Source organism: Gossypium hirsutum, chromosome D12, assembly GCF_007990345.1.
Source record: "Gossypium hirsutum isolate 1008001.06 chromosome D12, Gossypium_hirsutum_v2.1, whole genome shotgun sequence".
Taxonomy (NCBI): Eukaryota; Viridiplantae; Streptophyta; class Magnoliopsida; order Malvales; family Malvaceae; genus Gossypium; species Gossypium hirsutum.
The window spans coordinates 12,268,673-12,287,463 of NC_053448.1; the positions used below are offsets into that span (position 1 = coordinate 12,268,673).

The following is an 18,791-nucleotide window of genomic DNA, read 5'->3' on the forward strand; positions in this document are numbered from 1 at the left end:
TGTTATAGAATCACCACACTTCATCAATCCCAAAAGAAGTATATATAATGTGTGGAGGAGAATCAGAAATACAAAATAAACAATGTGAAAATTAAAAGTATCTGAGAGAGTTTATGTTGAAAATTGCTCCCCTATCAACGCTAACTGGTCCACATGTTTATTCTCTTTCCAGAAGATATACTTTAGACTCTTAAAATTCATAGTAGACAGAAACATCCTGCATTTTTCAATCAAAAGAGATAATATAAAATTAGAAATATTTTCATTTGACACAAAGAATAAAAGTACCACGGAGGCCATTATACTAGGACTTAGATTGCGTTTTTCCCCTTTTACTAAAAAAATAGACAAATTAGTCCATGTATGTTACATCAAAGAGCAAACTGTTCCTTCTGTTAAAAATTTCATCAATTTCTACTATTAAAAATTATTCCTTGTATGTTACCATGAGGTATAAGTGTCACGCCTCGTGTAACTATTTGGTTATTATGTCGACCACGTCAATTTTTAATAGTAGAAATTGATGAAACTTTCAATAGAAATGACTAGTTTGCTCTTTAATATATCATACAAAGACTAGTTTGCCAATTCTTTGAGTCAAAAGAGAAAAATATAATATAACTCTTAATATAGGGGCATCTATGATGCTTTTATTCGTAAACATATTATTTAAGACATAGTATGTAATATAAATATTTAATTGGTTAAACTACACCGTTGATCACCCTAAAACAACGTTGTTTCTATTTTGGTCACTCTAATTTTTTTTGTCAATTTAGTTACTCTAATTAAGATAATTACTTGAATTGGTCACTGCTATTAAAAATTCCATTAATCTACTAGCGTATTGCTGACGTGACATTTTTTTCTTTTGAATAAACCTAGGGATCTCTCTATAATTAGTCCAAAACACTTTTTCTTCGATTTATTTGCAACATGAAGATTTTTATGGCAGCATCACTAACATTTGGATCCTTTTTAAGAAAAGGAAATCCAACGACAGTGATGACAAACCATGATCATTACCCCACCCTTTTTTATGAGCCTATTGGCCACCCTACCACCACCAACACCATCATCGACTTGCTCGTAGTTTTTGGCAACAAAATTAAAAAATTACAGTCCCAATTGAGCAAATGAAAATTTTTCAATTTTTTTTATGATTTTTGTAAAAACTGGTGATTTGATAAATTGATCAATCTCGTGTCTTTACGTCTTAAACACGATTGATTCACAATTTTTGATAATACTAACGCAAAGAGTTTGATTTTTAATACTACGAAGCTTTTTGGTCCCAAAGTATTGTATACTAAAATATGCTCTTCCCATAGAAATTGCATTAAAATTTTGATTACGTATTGATAATTATAGATAGTTGAGAATTTACCGTTAGAGTTGAACCATTAGAACAAATTTATCATTCCAAGACCATAATTAAAGGCTAGTAATTAAAATAAAATTAAAAATTAATTTAAAAAAGATAGTTGCACTTTTAATTATCGAGTGAGTAATGAATATTGTTTTTGAGGTTGTATTTAATATTTATTTTTTATACGCTATCAACCACGGATCAATCTTTTACCTAGGTCCACTTATCAATCACAAGATCACATTGCGGGACATTGACATAGATACCTTGATGTACGACATGGTCGATGATGATGGCCATTGGTGTTGGTAGAAATTTTGGCATTGCATAAATCTAGTGACACTTTTACATGCTGTAGGTATCAAGCCACCAATGGACAATGATGGGAAAGACTTGTGCATGTGGAGAAGGCATAGTAAAGCTAAGTTTTCGGTTGTTGAAGCCTACCGCCTATTGTTAGAGAATAATTGGGAACCAAAACAGGAATTTGAAGAAGATATGGACATGTTTTCATACTAAGTTACTCACAAATGAAGAAAGATGCAGAAGACAACTTATTGGTGAACCTATGTTGCCAACTATTTGAGGTGAGCCTAGAGTCCACTCTACATACTTTAAGGGACTGCAACCTTGCGATTTCAATATGGTGGAAGGTACACCAATGCGATCAGCAAGCAACTTTGTTTAGCTTGGCGTTGGATACTTGGTTAGTTGAGAATCTCACATGCGAGCAGGGTCTTCATAACAAAAATTAGGGTACACTCTTTGGTATGATCTGCTGACTAATATGGAAAGCTAGGAATACTATAATTTTTTACCAACGGAAATTTTAGTTTGACGACTTAATTACACATTGCTTAACTTGGTTGAGAGTGGATTCTTGTTATGTAGATGCTATTAAAAGAAGACCCAAATAGGCAACAAGATAGACTGGGTGGATGCCTTCGAAGATCGGATGGATCAAAATCAAACCAGATGGTATGGTGCAATCAATATGAACTCAGGACGGCCATTCACAGGAGGTTCGTTTCGAGATTCAATTGGGTAATGGCTTATTGGCTTTAACAGAAGCCTTGGCGTTTGCACGATTACTCGAGATGAAATATGGGCATGATTTAACGGACTCACAGTGGCATGGAGCAAGGGATATAAGAAGGTTATCTTAGAGTCCAATAAAAACGTTGTTGTTCACTTGCTCAATAGAATGGAAAAGAAGCCTGCGGTTTCTCGGTAGCTAGTGGTATACATGAACTAAGAGCAAGCAAAGGAACGTTATCATTAGGAGAAATGTTAACTAGTATGAGTTCTAGCTTACCAAGTTTCTTCTTTTTTTATTCGCCACCACTTAAAAGGAGAAATGTTTGTTTTTAAAATTTTGTGAGATAGAGCCATAGACTCTCTTTAACAATAACAACAACAATAATAATAATGTGTACATAATGGAAGTCTTGTTTATTTATTTTTCTACTCATTTTTTAACTAAAACTATAAATTGTGTTCACTTTTACATAATAATTATTTTATACTTAATAATGATTATTTTATTAATTTTTTTGTAATAATGATTGCTTGATTTTTAAAAGTTATAACATTCGTATAGGTTATTAGAGTTGTTCATGGGTCGGGTTGGTTAAAATCAAGCTAGATTTCTTATTTTGTAATCAACCGAGTTAAATATCTCAAGCCCTACACCCTAATCGCACCTACTCGCCATGTAACACCCTAAACCCAACCCGATCGCCAAACCTGAGCTACAGTGTGTCACATTTGTTACCGAAGCAACTACGAACAAATCACAAGTAATATATACACTAAGTACGATAAAATCAAACTATGAAAATATTAATTTGCATATATCTTTATACGTATACATACCAACCATATGTATATTACTATTGGAATATAAAATATAACCATATCTAACCTGTGCACAGAGAATCAATTCGTATTTTGAGTAAAGCATTCAATGGTATTTCTATAATTTAAGTAGATAATATTAGCATTAACAATTCTACCTAAATAAACATGTATATCTATATGTACATATCTACCATATACTTATAACCTGAAGTTACCAAACTTAACATTCTCGATAGTAAACTTGTTATGTGAACAAAACCACATTTCTTCTTCCTGCTTCAATACAATTCAACGAGACAATTCATTATACTCATAATAATAATGAACTAATCTATAACACCTCGCAATCCAATTCTGATCACCGAGTTCGATCATCGAACCCAAACTACAGAATATTACCACAGATATCAGAATAAAACACTTACAATTTATAGCAACTAATTTAATTTCATTATCAAATCATATCATGATTCCATGTATACTATGAAATACAACCAAAACCAAGTGTAAAACGAGCTTATGAAAAGCTCTAAGGTTGATCCCGGATCAAACAAGGACTAATTTGAAACTTTTACAAAATAAAGGGAAAATATCTAAAACAGCGGTCATACGACTGTGTGCCCAGATCATGTAACTCACTGTGGCTGTGTGGGTTAAAAATACAATTTTTCCACAAGTCACATAGTCGCGTGGCTAGGCTGTGCAAGAAACTGAGGCCATGTGGATCAATTTTTTACCATATCTACTGTACTCACACGGGCGTGTGACCAACTCGTGTGACAATCTGGAACTGTGTGGCTAAAAGACTTTTATATTCCAATGGTCACACGATCGTGTGCTAGCCCGTGTGGTGCAAGAATGTGCCATTAAGTATCAAATTTCATGCCAAATCAAACTAATAGCTCAATTGGTCATTCAAACGTGCATTTAAGTCATGTGAGCTATTCCATATGAAAAGGACATTTAACCAACCATAATACCATATGAGCTATTCCACATGAAAAGGACATTTTACGAAGATTAACATTGTATGAAATCATCAATCACTCAACTAAAACATGTCATGTATTAACCTCCTAACCATCTAACCAATATGCCTCATTGGCACCATTTGACAACAAGGTTATATAAACATTACAAACCATTCCTATATACTTCAAAATATGCACAAGACATACAAGACTTATAACAATTCATGTACCAAAGGCATCACTCATTAATACTAGTTAACATATTTACCTAGACTACTAAATTCAATCACTATTATAACACTTCATATCATAATCAAGCCTATTTTTAATTTACTTATACTTAAAAAAATACGTACACCATTATCATAGTATATTAAAGCATGTAGAAAAAAGTTATACCAAGATAACTTAACATTTAAGTTGTAAGAGCCCATTTTTGCCCGGGCCCATACCAGCAAAACACCCAAAATCAAAATAAATCAAATAGTCCATTAAAATGGCCTAATATGGCCCAAAACCCACTAAACCCAATGGCCCAAATCACCTAAGCAAAACCCTAACAGCTAGGGCCTTTAGCGCCGCATCAGATGCCACCACGCCCCCCACTCGCACAAGCCTCGTATGCGTGCCTTCTCCTCCGTACATGCCACATCCGCAACCTCTGCACACAGTACCTGCCAAAGACGAGCAAACACAGCAGAAAGCAGGCACGAACAAAACGAAAAAGGGGCACAGAGAAAAAAAGAGGGCAGAACGAGGGCAATTGGTGGATTTTTATTTCTGATTTTCTTTTCTTTTTGTAAATAGATAATATAAAAAGACCAAAGAAAGTTGTAAAAGATAGACAATAAAAAATATACAAAAAAAATATACAGAGGTTGAAGAAAAAAACCTTTCTCTGAGATCGTTTTTCGAAAGGTAGATCTGGCTCTTCTTTGGTTTTCTTTCTCGATTTCGTTCTTTTTTGCTTTCTTTCAACAAACAACGTATACAAGTTAAGAGGGAGCGAATACTTACCTTGATGATCCCGTAGTCATTCTCATCAGAGTCGTGGCTACCGGAGGACCCATGGACGGTTTAGTCCGAGAACGGCGCAAAAGGGAGAGAGGAAAAACTTTTTTTCTTTTTCATTATTTTTTTAGGTGGCCGAATAACCCTTTTAGGGTTTCTTTTATTTACTTCTTGAAGGGGGCTTAAACGATGCCGTTTGGGGCCTGAATAGTGGCTCCCAAAACGGCGCCGTGTTGTCAAGTGGCCCGCGTCCGACCCGATGACCCGACCCAGGTGCGGCTTGACCCGCGCGTTCTGGCGTAAGGAGGGATATTTGTGCGGCCAGCCCTTCCCTTTTCTGTTTTCTTTTGAATCAAGTCCTTTTTCCTTTTCTGATTTAGCCTTTATATTTTGCTTTCGTTCCACTTCGGCCCGGCTTGCAACACTGCGTTTTGGGGAAGCGGGATATTTCCCAATCAAGCCCTCATGTAATGCGCATCTTGTAGCCTAGTCCTCCTATTTTTCTTTAATTTTATTTTTGTTTTATTTTATTTTATTTTTTTTATTTTTATTGATTTGATGCTGTTTGCAATTCGATCCTTCCGATTGTTAGTTTTTTTTATATTTAGGAAATTTGTTATGTTATTGTCATACTTATTTTATTTTTATTGTTTTATTATATTTTCATACATTTATTTATATGAAGCTAGTTTCTAAGATAGTATGGTATATGTACGTATGTAATATTATAATTATTATTCTTATAAATTTTCTTTTAGTACATGTGTATATAATTACATTATTATTTTCAAATGATAGTTTTATGCATGAAAACTTTGTTTTTTTTATATTCGTCTTTCTAACTTATTTATTTAACCCTTAAATATTATTACTATTATTTTAAATTACTATTTAAATTTAGCACATACTATTGCAAAGTTTTTCTTTGTGTATTGCATGCATCACCTATTTAAACTAGTACATGTACATGTTTTGAGTTTTTTTATTTTTTTGAAATATTTATTTAAAAATTTACTTGTATATTATTATTTCACATAATAGTTATTTCGAACCTTTTGGCGAATTTCATTGTTCATTTTATTTACTTGAAAACTTGTTGTATTTTATTTATGTTGTTTCGCTTAGATCTTGTTCCAAAATCGACTATTAACTCATTTAGTTGTTAAGTGTTGACGATTGTGTTTGTGTGGTGCGTGTTGGATATTATTGCCCGCATAGCTATTGTGTCATTGTTTGTTGTTTGTTGATGATTACTTGTTATATATTTTAGCTCATTGATCATAGTTTCGCGTTGTATATTAACATCTCATCATTCTAGTCTAAAATATTTAGTTTCATTGAAGCGTTAAAACCCTTTTTTTTTAAAAAAGAGAGTTTTCAAAATAATGAAACCCTCGACATTTGGAATTCATGAGAAAACGGGGTCCTAACGCATTGGGTTCCAATTTTCCTCGTTGAATCTAAATGATCGGAATTTTCTACAATTAAGTCGCGTAAATAAAAACTCATTCTCGGAATTTGACACTACGTGTCCTAATGCATTGGATGTGACATGTCAATTTCTAAAAATGAGGTTTTTTTTAAAAAATGATAATAATAATGAGGGTTGAGTTCAATGCTAGAAATTTTGAGGAATCGTGCTCTAACGTATTGGGTTTCGACTTTCCACCTGATTTCAAGCAATTGAATATCCCCTTTTAACTTCAAAAATTTTGAAGGGCGAAAAAGACAAGCTCTTTCTCAATGATTAAAAAAGAGGCCAAGAGACTGTGGGCAAAGCGAAGCCAGTTATTGTGAATCAAGAGGATTTTGTTCGAGGCAAGTTAGAATATGGGCAAGAGAGAGACGTGACTTCTTGCCATCGAGATGTATAAACAAATGGGATAGCTCAACTTAAGAAGCAATGTAAGAAGGAAGGGAAAAGCTAAGACGTCAACACGAGACTGAGGTCAAGTCAGTGCCATTCTGAAGTCATAACGAAGGCATTGCGAGAATGGGTGGTAGAGAATATCACGAGTCAAAGTTCAAAGCCTGTGACCATCATACCAAATGCATCCAATGAAGGTCTTTTGTTTAGATGAGGATCATTTGGCCTACAAGAACTGACCTGATTCCGTAAGCTGTTAGAGAAGCCTGTCAGATTGAAGCCTGGTTGGCCCGATAATGAAAATATGGCAACTTAAGCAATCTTGATAAGTATGGGAACTAATCTTTAAAGATTAATAGGGAATCATATCTTATAAAGATTTGATTTGATTTGATTTAATGTACTTGTAAATCCCTAAAATCAAGGGATAGGCTAATATCATCCGTCGATGTAATGTAATCTTGACCGTTAGTTTTGGGGGAGCTCAACTATAAATAAAGAGCCTCCCCCTCATTTGTAGTCACTCCATTCATTTTTTCATTATTCTTTGTGAATAAGAGAATATAGAGAGCATTTACTCAAACATCTCTTGTGCATTTTTTCAGTTGTTCTTTATGGCTTCTTTTGGCATAGTTTGCTTCCACTATACAAATTGGTGCCTTAGAGGAGTTCTTAAGGAATCCTCACTTAAGTAAAGGCTGACTTAGGTGATTTTGGACGAACGGATTGCCTAAGGCTGCATGGATTGCGAGACGAAAGATCTAGCCCTGTGACATAAGTACTAAGCCTATGACATAAGTACTAAGTTAGGTTTTAAACAAGTGGAGGATTTAGGTAGATACTTGGGTTCTCTTTTATTACATCAGCGGGTCACTATAGATACTTACGGCTTTTTGATTAACAAAGTCCAGGCATAGCTGAGCGTTTGGGACTCGAGAAAGCTCTTGATGGCTGGTAGAGTCACTCTTGCAAGATTGGCTCTTCTAACGATTCTCATTTATTTTATGAGTTCTGCTATTATTCCAATTTATATTTGAAATGAGATCGAGAAGTTGGTAAGGGCTTTCATTTGGGGTTCCTCTTTTGAATTTTGAAAATCGACTCTTGTTTGTTGGGACAATTATTGCATACCTATTGCTAAAGGAGGGTTGGGTATTGGCAATTTATTGCATCTTAATAATGTATTTTTTGCTTAAACTTGGTATCGAACTCTTATATGATGCTGAAGTATTTTAGGTTCAAGTTCTGAGAAGCAAATATAATGTCCTTGGTTGTTACCCTGACTTCAAACGCACGAAGTTCTTGTTCTTACATTTGGTGATCCCTCTTGAGATTATGGCTTGAAGTTTTACAAAGAGTTCATTGGTCAATTAGCAATGGCCAGCTGACATTATTTTTTCAAGGATAAATGGATTAATGGTTGTGGCCCACTTGCAGATTATTTCATTGGAGATGAGCCACTTGATGAGAACCTTACGGTCAAAGATTTGGTGCGGTCGAATAGGGAGTGGGATTGGAAAAGGTTGGGCTGTTGGTTTCCTCGGGAAGTGGCATTTAAAATTGGGGGCTTACTGTCCCCTTTAGATGATGCTGGACTTAATATTTAAGCTTGGGATTGGTCTAAGAATGGTATGTCCTCTATTGCTGAAACTTACAACCACCATGCTGGCGCGTCTTGGGGGGCCATGATCTAATCTGGCCGTTGATTTGGAAATGCCCAACTCCACAACGTGTGCGACAGTTCCTTTGGATTGTCTTTAAAGATCGACTCTTAACTAATGAAGAGCATGGATGACGAGGTTTATCTGGTGATAAGCAATGCCGCCAATGTGGTGTGGAGGTGGAATCGACCTTGCATATATTGAGAAATTGTGTTAAAGCTAAGGGCTTTTGGAATGGCTTTGTTCCTTCTAGGTTCAAGGTTAACTTTTTCTCACGACTTACTACAAGATTAGCTGCAAAGTAACTTGCTGAACCATTAAAGAATCAACTTAGATGATGGCATTTGGATTACGTTTTTCTGCCTGTCGATTTGGCTCCTACGGAAGCAGCGGAACACTTTTGTCTTTCAAGGAGCTCATAACAATTCTAAGGAATTAATGCTATTGGTGTTAAGAAAAAATGCAAGCAAGTTCAGCTGCTGACTTGAGCAACAAAGCTCGATACTTGCAGAAGAAACAAAACAGAAATTGAAAGTAAAACAAAGGAAATGGAGAGTATTAGATGATTAAACTTGAATTGATTTCATTAAAAATAAACAATGGCATAAGCCAATACAAATACCAGACATGAGTTGGTCAGCACAAGTGAAATCCATACCTAAAACATTACCTAACTCCACTAATTACATTATAACTTACAAAACCTTACTTGCACTCATGAATAAGCTGATTTTTAATTTTATCAGCACCTAAAACATCAAGTACAACTTGTTTTGTTATCAACCAAGCTACAAAACATTAGTTCAAAATCAACAAAATCAAAGAATAGCTCGATTTACTGCTGGAGCTTCACTTGCTCGAGTTCCTGGTCTAACAAAGGTAGCATGCTGGCCAACTTCAACAGTCCTCCTTGGCTTCCATGCTGCAAACTCCCAAACTCATTCTCAAGTGCTCTAACTTTGTCACACTAAGGGGTTTTGTTAGGATATCAGCCAATTGATCCTCAGAACTGCAATGAATCAGTTTCACTTCATCTGTTTGCTCCATTTCTCTGACAACATGAAGCTTAATGTTGAAGTGTTTTGTCCTTCCATGAAATGCTGGATTCTTTGCAATTGCAACAGCAGACTGGTTGTCACAAAAGATCTCTGTTGCTTCCCTTTGGTGCACATTCAAATATGCCATGATTTTTCTTAGCCAAATGGCTTGGTTAACAGCACTTGCAGCTGCTACATACTCAGCTTCAGTAGTAGATTGAGCAACTACTGTTTGCTTCTTCGAGCTCCAGCAAAACATAGCTGAACCAAGGTTGAAAGCATATCTAGAGGTGCTTTTCATGTCATCAATCGAACCAGCCCAGTCACTATCAGTATAACCAACTAATTTCAAGCTTTCAGCTTTGCTATACAGCATTCCATAGCTCAAGGTACCCTTGATGTGCCTGAGCACCCTTTTTGCAGCTTGAAAATGTTTCTCATTGTAACAATGCATGAACCTTGAGAGCAAACTTACTACAAACATGATGTCTGGCCTAGTGGCAGCCAAGTATAACAAACAACCAACTAAGCTTTTGTAGGTTGATTCACAAGCCTTCTTAAAATAACCATGCCTCGATATTTTTTCTCCAACAGCAACTGAAGTGTTAGTTGCTTTGCTATTTTGCATGGAGAACTTGGTCAGAATCTTAGAGGCAAAAGATTTCTGACTTAGGAATATCCCATTCTGAGTTTGTGTCACCTTCATGCCAAGAAAATAAGTTATCCCTCCTAGATCAGACATCTCAAACATCTGCTGTATTTTAGTTTTAAAATCGATCAGCATTGCTTGGTCTCCTCTTGTCACCAGTAGGTCATCAATATACAAGGATACAATGAGTTGAGTCTGCACACCATCCTTCTTGACATACAATGTTTGCTCACTAATGCTTCTTTCAAACTCCAAACTGACCAAGTAGCTATCGATCCTGTTGTACCAAGCCTTTGGTGTCGGTTTCAAGCCATACAAGGCTTTCTTCAATCTGTAAACCATGTCCTCCTTGCCAGCCACTTTGAAACCTTGAGGTTGTTCAACATAGATCTCTTCTTCAAGAAATCCATTGAGGAAGGCTAACTTCACATCGAGCTGGTGAATTTTCCACTCTATTTATGCTGCTAAGGAAACTAGCAGCTTGATGGTGTCAAGCTTGGCCACAGGTGCAAAGGTTTCCAGATAGTCTGTGCCATACTTTTGCCTAAACCCCTTTACAACTAGCCTAGCCTTCAACTTGTTAAAACTTCCATCAGCATTCTGTTTGGCTCGATAGACCCATTTCACTCCAATGGTTTTCTCGTTGGCTGGTCTTTCAACCAGTTCCCAGGTTTGATTCTTTTTAATCATACTAATTTTATCAGCCATTGCTTGTCTTCAGCCTTACTGAGCTTCAGCCTCTTCAAAGAAGCTTGGTTCGACTATGGCTACATGAGCTCTTTCATAAATCTCAGCCAATGGTCTAATGCCCCTGACTGGTTCATCATCAATGTCCATTTCAGGACCATTCTGATCAGATTCAGTCTGGTCTACTACAATGTCTTCAGAAACTGCCTCTGGTTCCTTCTTCTCCCAGTTCCAACTGGAGTTCTCATCGAATACCACATCTCTACTCACAATTACCTTGTTTGCTAAAGGATCCAAGATCCTAGACCCTTTTTAGACTATGTTGTAGCCCACCAGAATACCTGGTGGAGCTCTTTTGGACAACTTATCCTTCTTCACAGCTGGGACATGTGCATAACATATGCAACCAAAGATTTTCATGTGAGCCAGTGATGGTTTAAACCCAAACCAGGCCTCAAATGGATTTTTGTGAGCTAAAGCCTTGGTTGGGAGCCTGTTTTGCATGTACACTGCAGTGTTAACTGCCTCAGCCCACAGGGTTTTGGGAAAATTCTTATCAAGCATCAAGCACCTGGCCATATCTATCAGACTTCTATTCTTTCTTTCACTGACATCATTTTGTTGAGGAGCATAAATGTTGGTGAGCTGGTGTTTGATGCCTCCCTCATCACAATAAGCTTGAAATTGAGCTGAGGTGTACTCAGTTCCATTATCAGACCTTAGGGTCTTGAGCTTGTAGCCTGTTTCAGTCTCTACAGCAGCCTTGAACTTCGAAAACACTGAGGTCACCTATGATTTATGCTTCAAAAAATAAATCCAACAAAATCTCGAGTGATCATCAATGAATAGAATGAAATACCCGCTACCATTCAATGACTGAGTCTTCATGGGGCCACACACATCAGTGTGCACAAGCTGCAGCCTTTCTGAGGCTCTCCAGGCCTTGTTTGAAGGAAATGGCAGCCTGGCCTACTTTCCTAGCTAACATACCTCACAAACCTCCTCCTTTTGAACTGAGTTGATGAAGTTCTCAACCAGATCTTCCTTGGTTAACTGGTCCATCGATCTGTAGTTGGCATGACCAAGCATTTGGTGCCAAAGCTTGGATTCATCTAAAGAAGTTGTATAGACTGAGTCTGATTCATTTGTCCAATCAACAATAAAGCTTTTATCAGCCATAGTGACTAACATGAGCTTGGATCAACTTGGATCACTAATTTGGCACTCCTTGCCTTTGAACACAATAGAATAGCCTTTCTCCAGTAGCTGAGCTATGCTGAGCAGATTTCTGTCGATCTCAGGCACCAACAACACATTTGAAACAACCTTGTTGCCTGTGGGAGTGCTTATCAGCATATCCCCCTGCCTTCTGCCTTGATGAGGTGGCCATTACCTACTTTCACCTTTGTTTTGAAGCTTCTGTCAATTGATTTGAAAATGGCAACATCTAGTGCCATATGGTTGGTGCAGCCACTATCTATGAGCCATCCATTTATGGCCTTTTCTTTTGTGGACGAGCATGAAACTGTAAAAACTTGCTCTTCATAGATATTGCCCTCTTCTGCTACTCGAGCTTCAGCCTTTGGCTGTTGTGGTTGATACTGCCTTGGTCTGCCTTTGCTTCTGCAAACCTTTTCAACATGGCCCATCTTTTTGTAGTGTTGGCACTGCACATCTGGTCTAAATCAGCAGTTGGCTTTTAGATGACCAGGTCTTCTGCAATGCCTGCAGGGTTGATTCCTTCTTCTTACAGCATTTGAGTTAGGCTTATCTCTCCAAGCCTTTTTGCCTTCGTAGGCAGAGGTGCTCGAGGCAGGTTTAGTTTTTACTTGGAAAGCGCCTTCTTGGTGCTCCTCCAGTCTACTGAATCATCTTTACTCTTGTGCATAAAGAGCATTGATTAGCTCTGACAATGAGATGTTGGTCAGGTCCCTTGAGTCTTCGAGGGAAGATATTTTTGCTTCATACCTCTCAGGTAAGGTTGAGATCACCTTCTCCACTGTTCTTGCTTCACTAAACTGCTCTCTAAGGAGCCTTATGCTATTCACCCCAGCCATAATTCTATCTGAATACTGTTTAATAGTTTCTTCCTCCTTCATTTTCAAGTTCTCAAAATCCCTTCTCAAGTTCAATAGCTGTTGCTGTCTTGTTCTCTCAGTTCCTTAAAACTCCTCTTTTAATTTGTCCCAGACCTATTTTGGTGTCTCACAGACCATGATCCTTGTAAAGATCACATCTAACACAGATTTTTGAATGCAAGACATGGTCTTGTGCCTCTTGGTCCTTTCATCAGCATGCTGTCTAATTTGAGCCACAGTTAGATTGGCTCTAAGTGGCTCTGGTTTGACATCTGAGTTGACCACATCCCATAGGTCGAATACCTGCAGGAAGGTCTTCATTTTGACCACCTATATGTGATAGCCCTCTCCATTGAAGACTAGTGGTGCAGCTGGTGAGAAGCCTGATGAAGCCATAGTTTTAAATGCTAAATTGTAACAGGTCCACTGAGATTACAGCTCTGATACCAATTGTGGTGTTAAGAAAAAATGCAAGCAAGTTCAACTGTTGACTTGAGCAACAAGGCTCGATACTTGCAGAAGAAACAAAACAGAATTCAAAACAGAAATTGAAAGTAAAACAAAGGAAATGGAGAGTATTAGATGATGAAACTTGAATTGATTTCATTAAAAATAAACAATGGCATAAGCCAATACAAAAACCAGACATGAGCTGGTCAGCACAAGTGAAATACATAGCTAGAACATTACCTAACTCCACTAATTACATTATAACTTACAAAACCTTACTTGCACTCATGGACAAGCTGATTTTTCATCTTATCAGCACCTAAAACAACAAGTACAACTTGTTTTGTTATCAACCAAGCTACAAAACATTAGTTCAAAATCAACAAAATCAAACAATAGCTCGATTTGCTGCTGGAGCTTCACTTGCTTGGGTTGTTCCTGGTCCAACAGAGGCAGCATGCTGGCCAACTTCAATAGATGTGGACTGACTTATATTGGGCTCGATCGTACAAAAATACGTTGGCTAACAGGAAAATTGAAATGATGAGTGATGATAGTAGACAGTGGACAACACCGAAGGATAATTGGGTTAAATTAAATTCGGATGGATCAGTCGATTTGGATATAAATATTGTAGCAGTAGGAGGTCTCCTGTAGAACTTTTCTAGGGAATAGATTCTGGGATTTGCTAAGAAGTTAGTGATGTTTCGATATTCCAAGCTAAAGCTCGCTCGTTATTGGAAGGGCTCCAATTAGCGTGGGATAGAGATTACCGAAAGGTGGAGGTTGAGAATGATAATGCACTCTTAATACAGATGATACGCAGTGGTGTTTCTGAATCAACGGGACTTGCGGATTTGCAAAAGAGAGTGGCAGATTGTTTTCAAGCATGTAAGGCGTGAATGTATCGTTACTTATATAATATATCATTGAGGTATGTGCCTTTTATTTTAATTATTGATGAAGGGTTTTTTTTTCAAATTATCGTTTTTTTTAATTTTAATATGATCAATAACCTAATACATGAGTAAGAGAAAAAAAGAACTTAACTACAGTCCACTACGTCATTGTGCGGTAATTTTTTTATAAGTCGCTCCATAATCAGAGCGTAATCTTGTTCTTTATATGTTTAGCTATATTTGTTTAAAATTTATATTATGTTTTATGTTAAAATCATGTATAAGTTTTTTGTATGAATTTTAATATAAAAGTTTGAATACCAATTAAAATTTAAGGCCTCGTTTATCTAAATAAAAAATAAAGGGTTTATTTTTTATCAAAAATAAATAAAGGGTTTATTTAGTATATTATCACTTTTGAAATTCATATTTGCAAACATAAATAGATAATACTCCTTTAGGAAACTCTTTCCCACAAAATTAAGCAGTCTAATATTATACTTGGAGGTGGTGCAAGCAATCTTGGGCTACTTGAGACAAAGAATTGTAAGACGAGCCGCCTTTGTCCAAAGCCTTCTCTGCATTTTGCTTCAATTCCTTGACTATGTTCTTCATTGCAAGCCCTTCCTTATCCGCCATCATCATCCTCACCATCCCTTCAATCTCCCCCCTTCCTACGATTTCCTCAGTCGTCGACACCTTTGGTCGAACAGCAATCTCGAAATCCTCAGTTAGCATTGCAGCATTCATTTTTTGCTCTGCGTAAAGCGGCCATGCAATCATCGGCACCCCATTTGTAATACTCTCTAAAGTTGAATTCCATCCGCAATGAGATAAAAACCCACCCACCGAAGGATGGCTTAGGATCTGTGCTTGAGGCGCCCACATTGGGATTACCAAGCCAATGTCTTTGGTTCGAGTGAAAAACCCTTGCGGCAAGTAATCTGGGGTTCCATCCCCATCGGTTTTCCCTATGGTGAAATAGCTCCCAAGAGCATTGTTTGATGGAGGACGAACGACCCAAATAAATTTTCGCTGGCTTTGCTCTAAACCCCAAGCAAACTCAGTCATTTGTTTGGCTGATAGAGTCCCCCCACTGCCAAACGAGACATAAATGACCGATTCAATTGGTTGCTTGTCCAGCCATTGTTTTACTTGTTTATCTAAAACTTGCTTTCCCTCTTGTCTGACCAGTGGACCGATAGGATAAATTGGAACCTTAATAAGTCCCCCCAAGTAGTTGTTATCCCTAAGTGCTTCAATGGTTGAAGACTCAAGATCTTGCCAAGTATTGATCAAGATCCCATTACTCTTCGTCATTTTAGTTCCAATAAATTCGGATTCATCAACACTATCGATGTCGTGCAACGATTCAAGAGTATCCTTGAAAAAGAGCGACTTACAACCTGGAATTTTCAACGGCTTTTGGCCCTTAACATGCCCCTCCAAGATGACCTGTTTGTCAAGGCTTGACGAATGGAATATGACGGCCAGGAACCATGCGTTAGTAGTGACGAACACGTACTTAAGCATTCCAAACTCTTGGGCTATCTCAAAAGCATCGGCTCCAAACAAGTCCACAATCAAAGCCGTGGGGCGAATCTTCATAGCGGCAATCAAAGACCGAAGGCTCGGCAACGACTCTCGCATGATGACGAGCAGTTTTGTCACTAGATGTGTGTTAGGCTCGATGAGGCCCGAGATATCCACGAAAGGGAGTGCAACGATGTCGAGATTATGGGGAGTTGGCGATTTGAGAAGGGATGTGATCGAGGCATGATCACTTGCAACGAAAAAGATAGTGACATGAAACTCATGGTGACTGACCATTCGTTTGCCAAGCTCAATGATAGGAATGAGATGTCCCATGCCAGGGCTGGCTAGCAGGGCAACATGAGGCTGAGCGTTATTCGGCATATCTATGGCAGACTAAAGATAAAAGAATTGTCGTTGGAGTGAGATTAGTTAAATTCGACTACTTTATAGACTGAACATTACAAAATATATATATTATAGGCAGAATAATGGTATTTATTATGTTCCTTTCATAGGAAATTCGAAATTGAATTTATGCTAATTACCATGATTATGTTCAAATATTGATAAATCAAACTGGTATAGGCATGTTTTTAAGTGATTTATTTGGTCATTTATTGTTGCTCTGGAAATATTTCTCTCTTTTTTTCACTCTCTTAATGAGAGTTTATTTCCTTTCCATATATACAAATATTCTTTTAATAAATTTATGATTCCATACTAATAATTAGTTTATGCTGCGCTTATCCAACCCCTGAAAAACTACTTTTAATCCCTTAATTTGCTCTCTGAATCACAGTTGTCTGTGAAGAATCATCGCAATTAGATTCCTCTACAAAAAATATCAAATGGTCAATTTGTGTCACCTTAATTATATTTATCACTTAATTATTAGATCTAATTGTAATAGGCCCAATTTGCCCGGCCCGTTAGAAAAATAAAACCAATATAAGAGCAAAAATTAAATGTCTAAAGTCCGTTTACAGTGGCCCAGAACCATTTACAAAGACCTAACCCTCCAGCCTCAATACATACTAAACCTATATGGCCCAACTTAACCTAACCCGGTTGCACAAGCTCAACACTCAATAGCCCACTGCGTTTCAGGAAACAGAAACCCTAGGGTTTCTAATTCCCCTTTAGCCTCCAGCCGCCGCAATAGTGGCCTCCCACACGCGCACCTCCATGTCACGCTCCCCCGTACGGCCGTACCTGCGTAGCAAACAAAAACAACGCAGCACAGAATAACAGCAAAAAAGGACAAAAAATATTAAGAAAAATGTAGATTTTTTATATTTTCTTGTTTTCATTTTCGGCTATAAAGGCCGATTTAGGAAATTGTAAACGGGTTACACGCACACAATATCAATAAAAAAAATCAAAAGACAAGAAGACTGAGTTTTTGAAGGTAATTTCCTTCTTCAAAGTTTTTTTCTTTTCTTCTATCTTTTTGTTCTTGTTTCTTTTTTATATACTTAAATAAAAAGAGAAAAAGACGAGAATCTTACCTTCGCAAAGGCACGCCGACGAGGCCCTGTTTACTCCGTTCAGATCGGAGTCGGAGGGGGTTTCACATTCGGAGGCGGCAGAGGGGAAAGATTCAATTTCTTAGATCTGTTTAAAGTGGCTAGGAGGCTAATGATTTAGGGTTTATTTTAGCCATTTATATATCATTCGAAACGGCACCGTTTAGAGCCAAACCAGTGGCTCCAAAACGATGCCGTATTGACCATTGCCCAGTAGCCCGATGACCCAATCCAACCGCGGCTAGATTCGCGCGTTTTGGTATGGGGAGGGATAATTGCGCGCCAAGTCCTTCTTGTATTGTGCTGTGTTTCAATTTGATCCTTTAAATTTCTTTAATTTTGGGCAACATAATTTGTCGTTGGTTTCATCTTGGTCCATTGTGCAACGCAGCATTTTGGGGGACGGGATATTTCCTATTTTAGTCCCCAATGTTATTTGTGCTTTGTAATCTGGTCCTTTTCTTTTGTTTATTTTAGATTTCTCCCCTGAACTACTGCTTTAACGCCAATTTAGTCCTTTGTTTTGTTATTAATGCTGTAGAATCATTTAGTTCATATATTTATTTTTTTATATACGTAAATTACTTTATTATATACTGTTATTTTAATTCTTTTCTTATCTAATATATTAGTATGTATTTTATGTTAATCTAATATTATCTATATATTTTTAATAATTTTATTTTTATGATACATTTTTTTAAATTTTTATGTATATATGCTTTTGTGCTTTAAAAATCAATAATCCTTTTTATATAATGCTATTTTGTGTGTATATATATATATATAATTTGTAATAAGTTATTTTTTATTATTATACATATATATACCTAATATATCATTGATTTCATATTTACGTATTTTTTTATTTCATATATAACTTATATCTTTTAAAATACTCCATTATATACTTCATTTGTCTTAACCTTCTATACGTAATATTATATATACTATTCTATAAATTTTTTCAATCCCTATGCATTACTTATTTAAATTGATATATGTATATTATTATGTACCTTAATTTTCATAACATTTGCTTCAAAATTCATCTAAATATTATTATTTATGTAGTATATCTAAAAAACAATTGGTTGATAATTCATTTAATTCTTGAATGTTGTATGATGTGAGACGATTGCTATTACATGTATTGTGTTGCTTGTTCATATTATTTGATTATTTGCATT

The 18,791-nt window shown here is 36.7% G+C and overlaps 1 protein-coding gene and 1 long non-coding RNA gene across 2 annotated transcripts; both read right to left on the reverse strand.

Annotated features, from left to right (window-relative positions):
- Positions 1-4,507: 4,507 nt before the first annotated feature.
- LOC107945667 (uncharacterized) lies at positions 4,508-5,647 on the reverse strand. The gene is made up of 2 exons (XR_001696659.2): positions 5,093-5,647; positions 4,508-4,874 (listed from the first exon to the last, which is right to left on the reverse strand). It is a non-coding gene; the product is annotated as an uncharacterized lncRNA (long non-coding RNA).
- A 9,292-nt stretch (positions 5,648-14,939) lies between these two features.
- LOC107942298 (UDP-glycosyltransferase 72E2) lies at positions 14,940-16,448 on the reverse strand. Its single transcript, XM_016875947.2, has one exon. The coding sequence runs from the start codon at positions 16,406-16,408 to the stop codon at positions 15,035-15,037; it is 1,374 nt and encodes a 457-aa protein (XP_016731436.2). The 5' UTR covers positions 16,409-16,448; the 3' UTR covers positions 14,940-15,034.
- Positions 16,449-18,791: the final 2,343 nt, after the last annotated feature.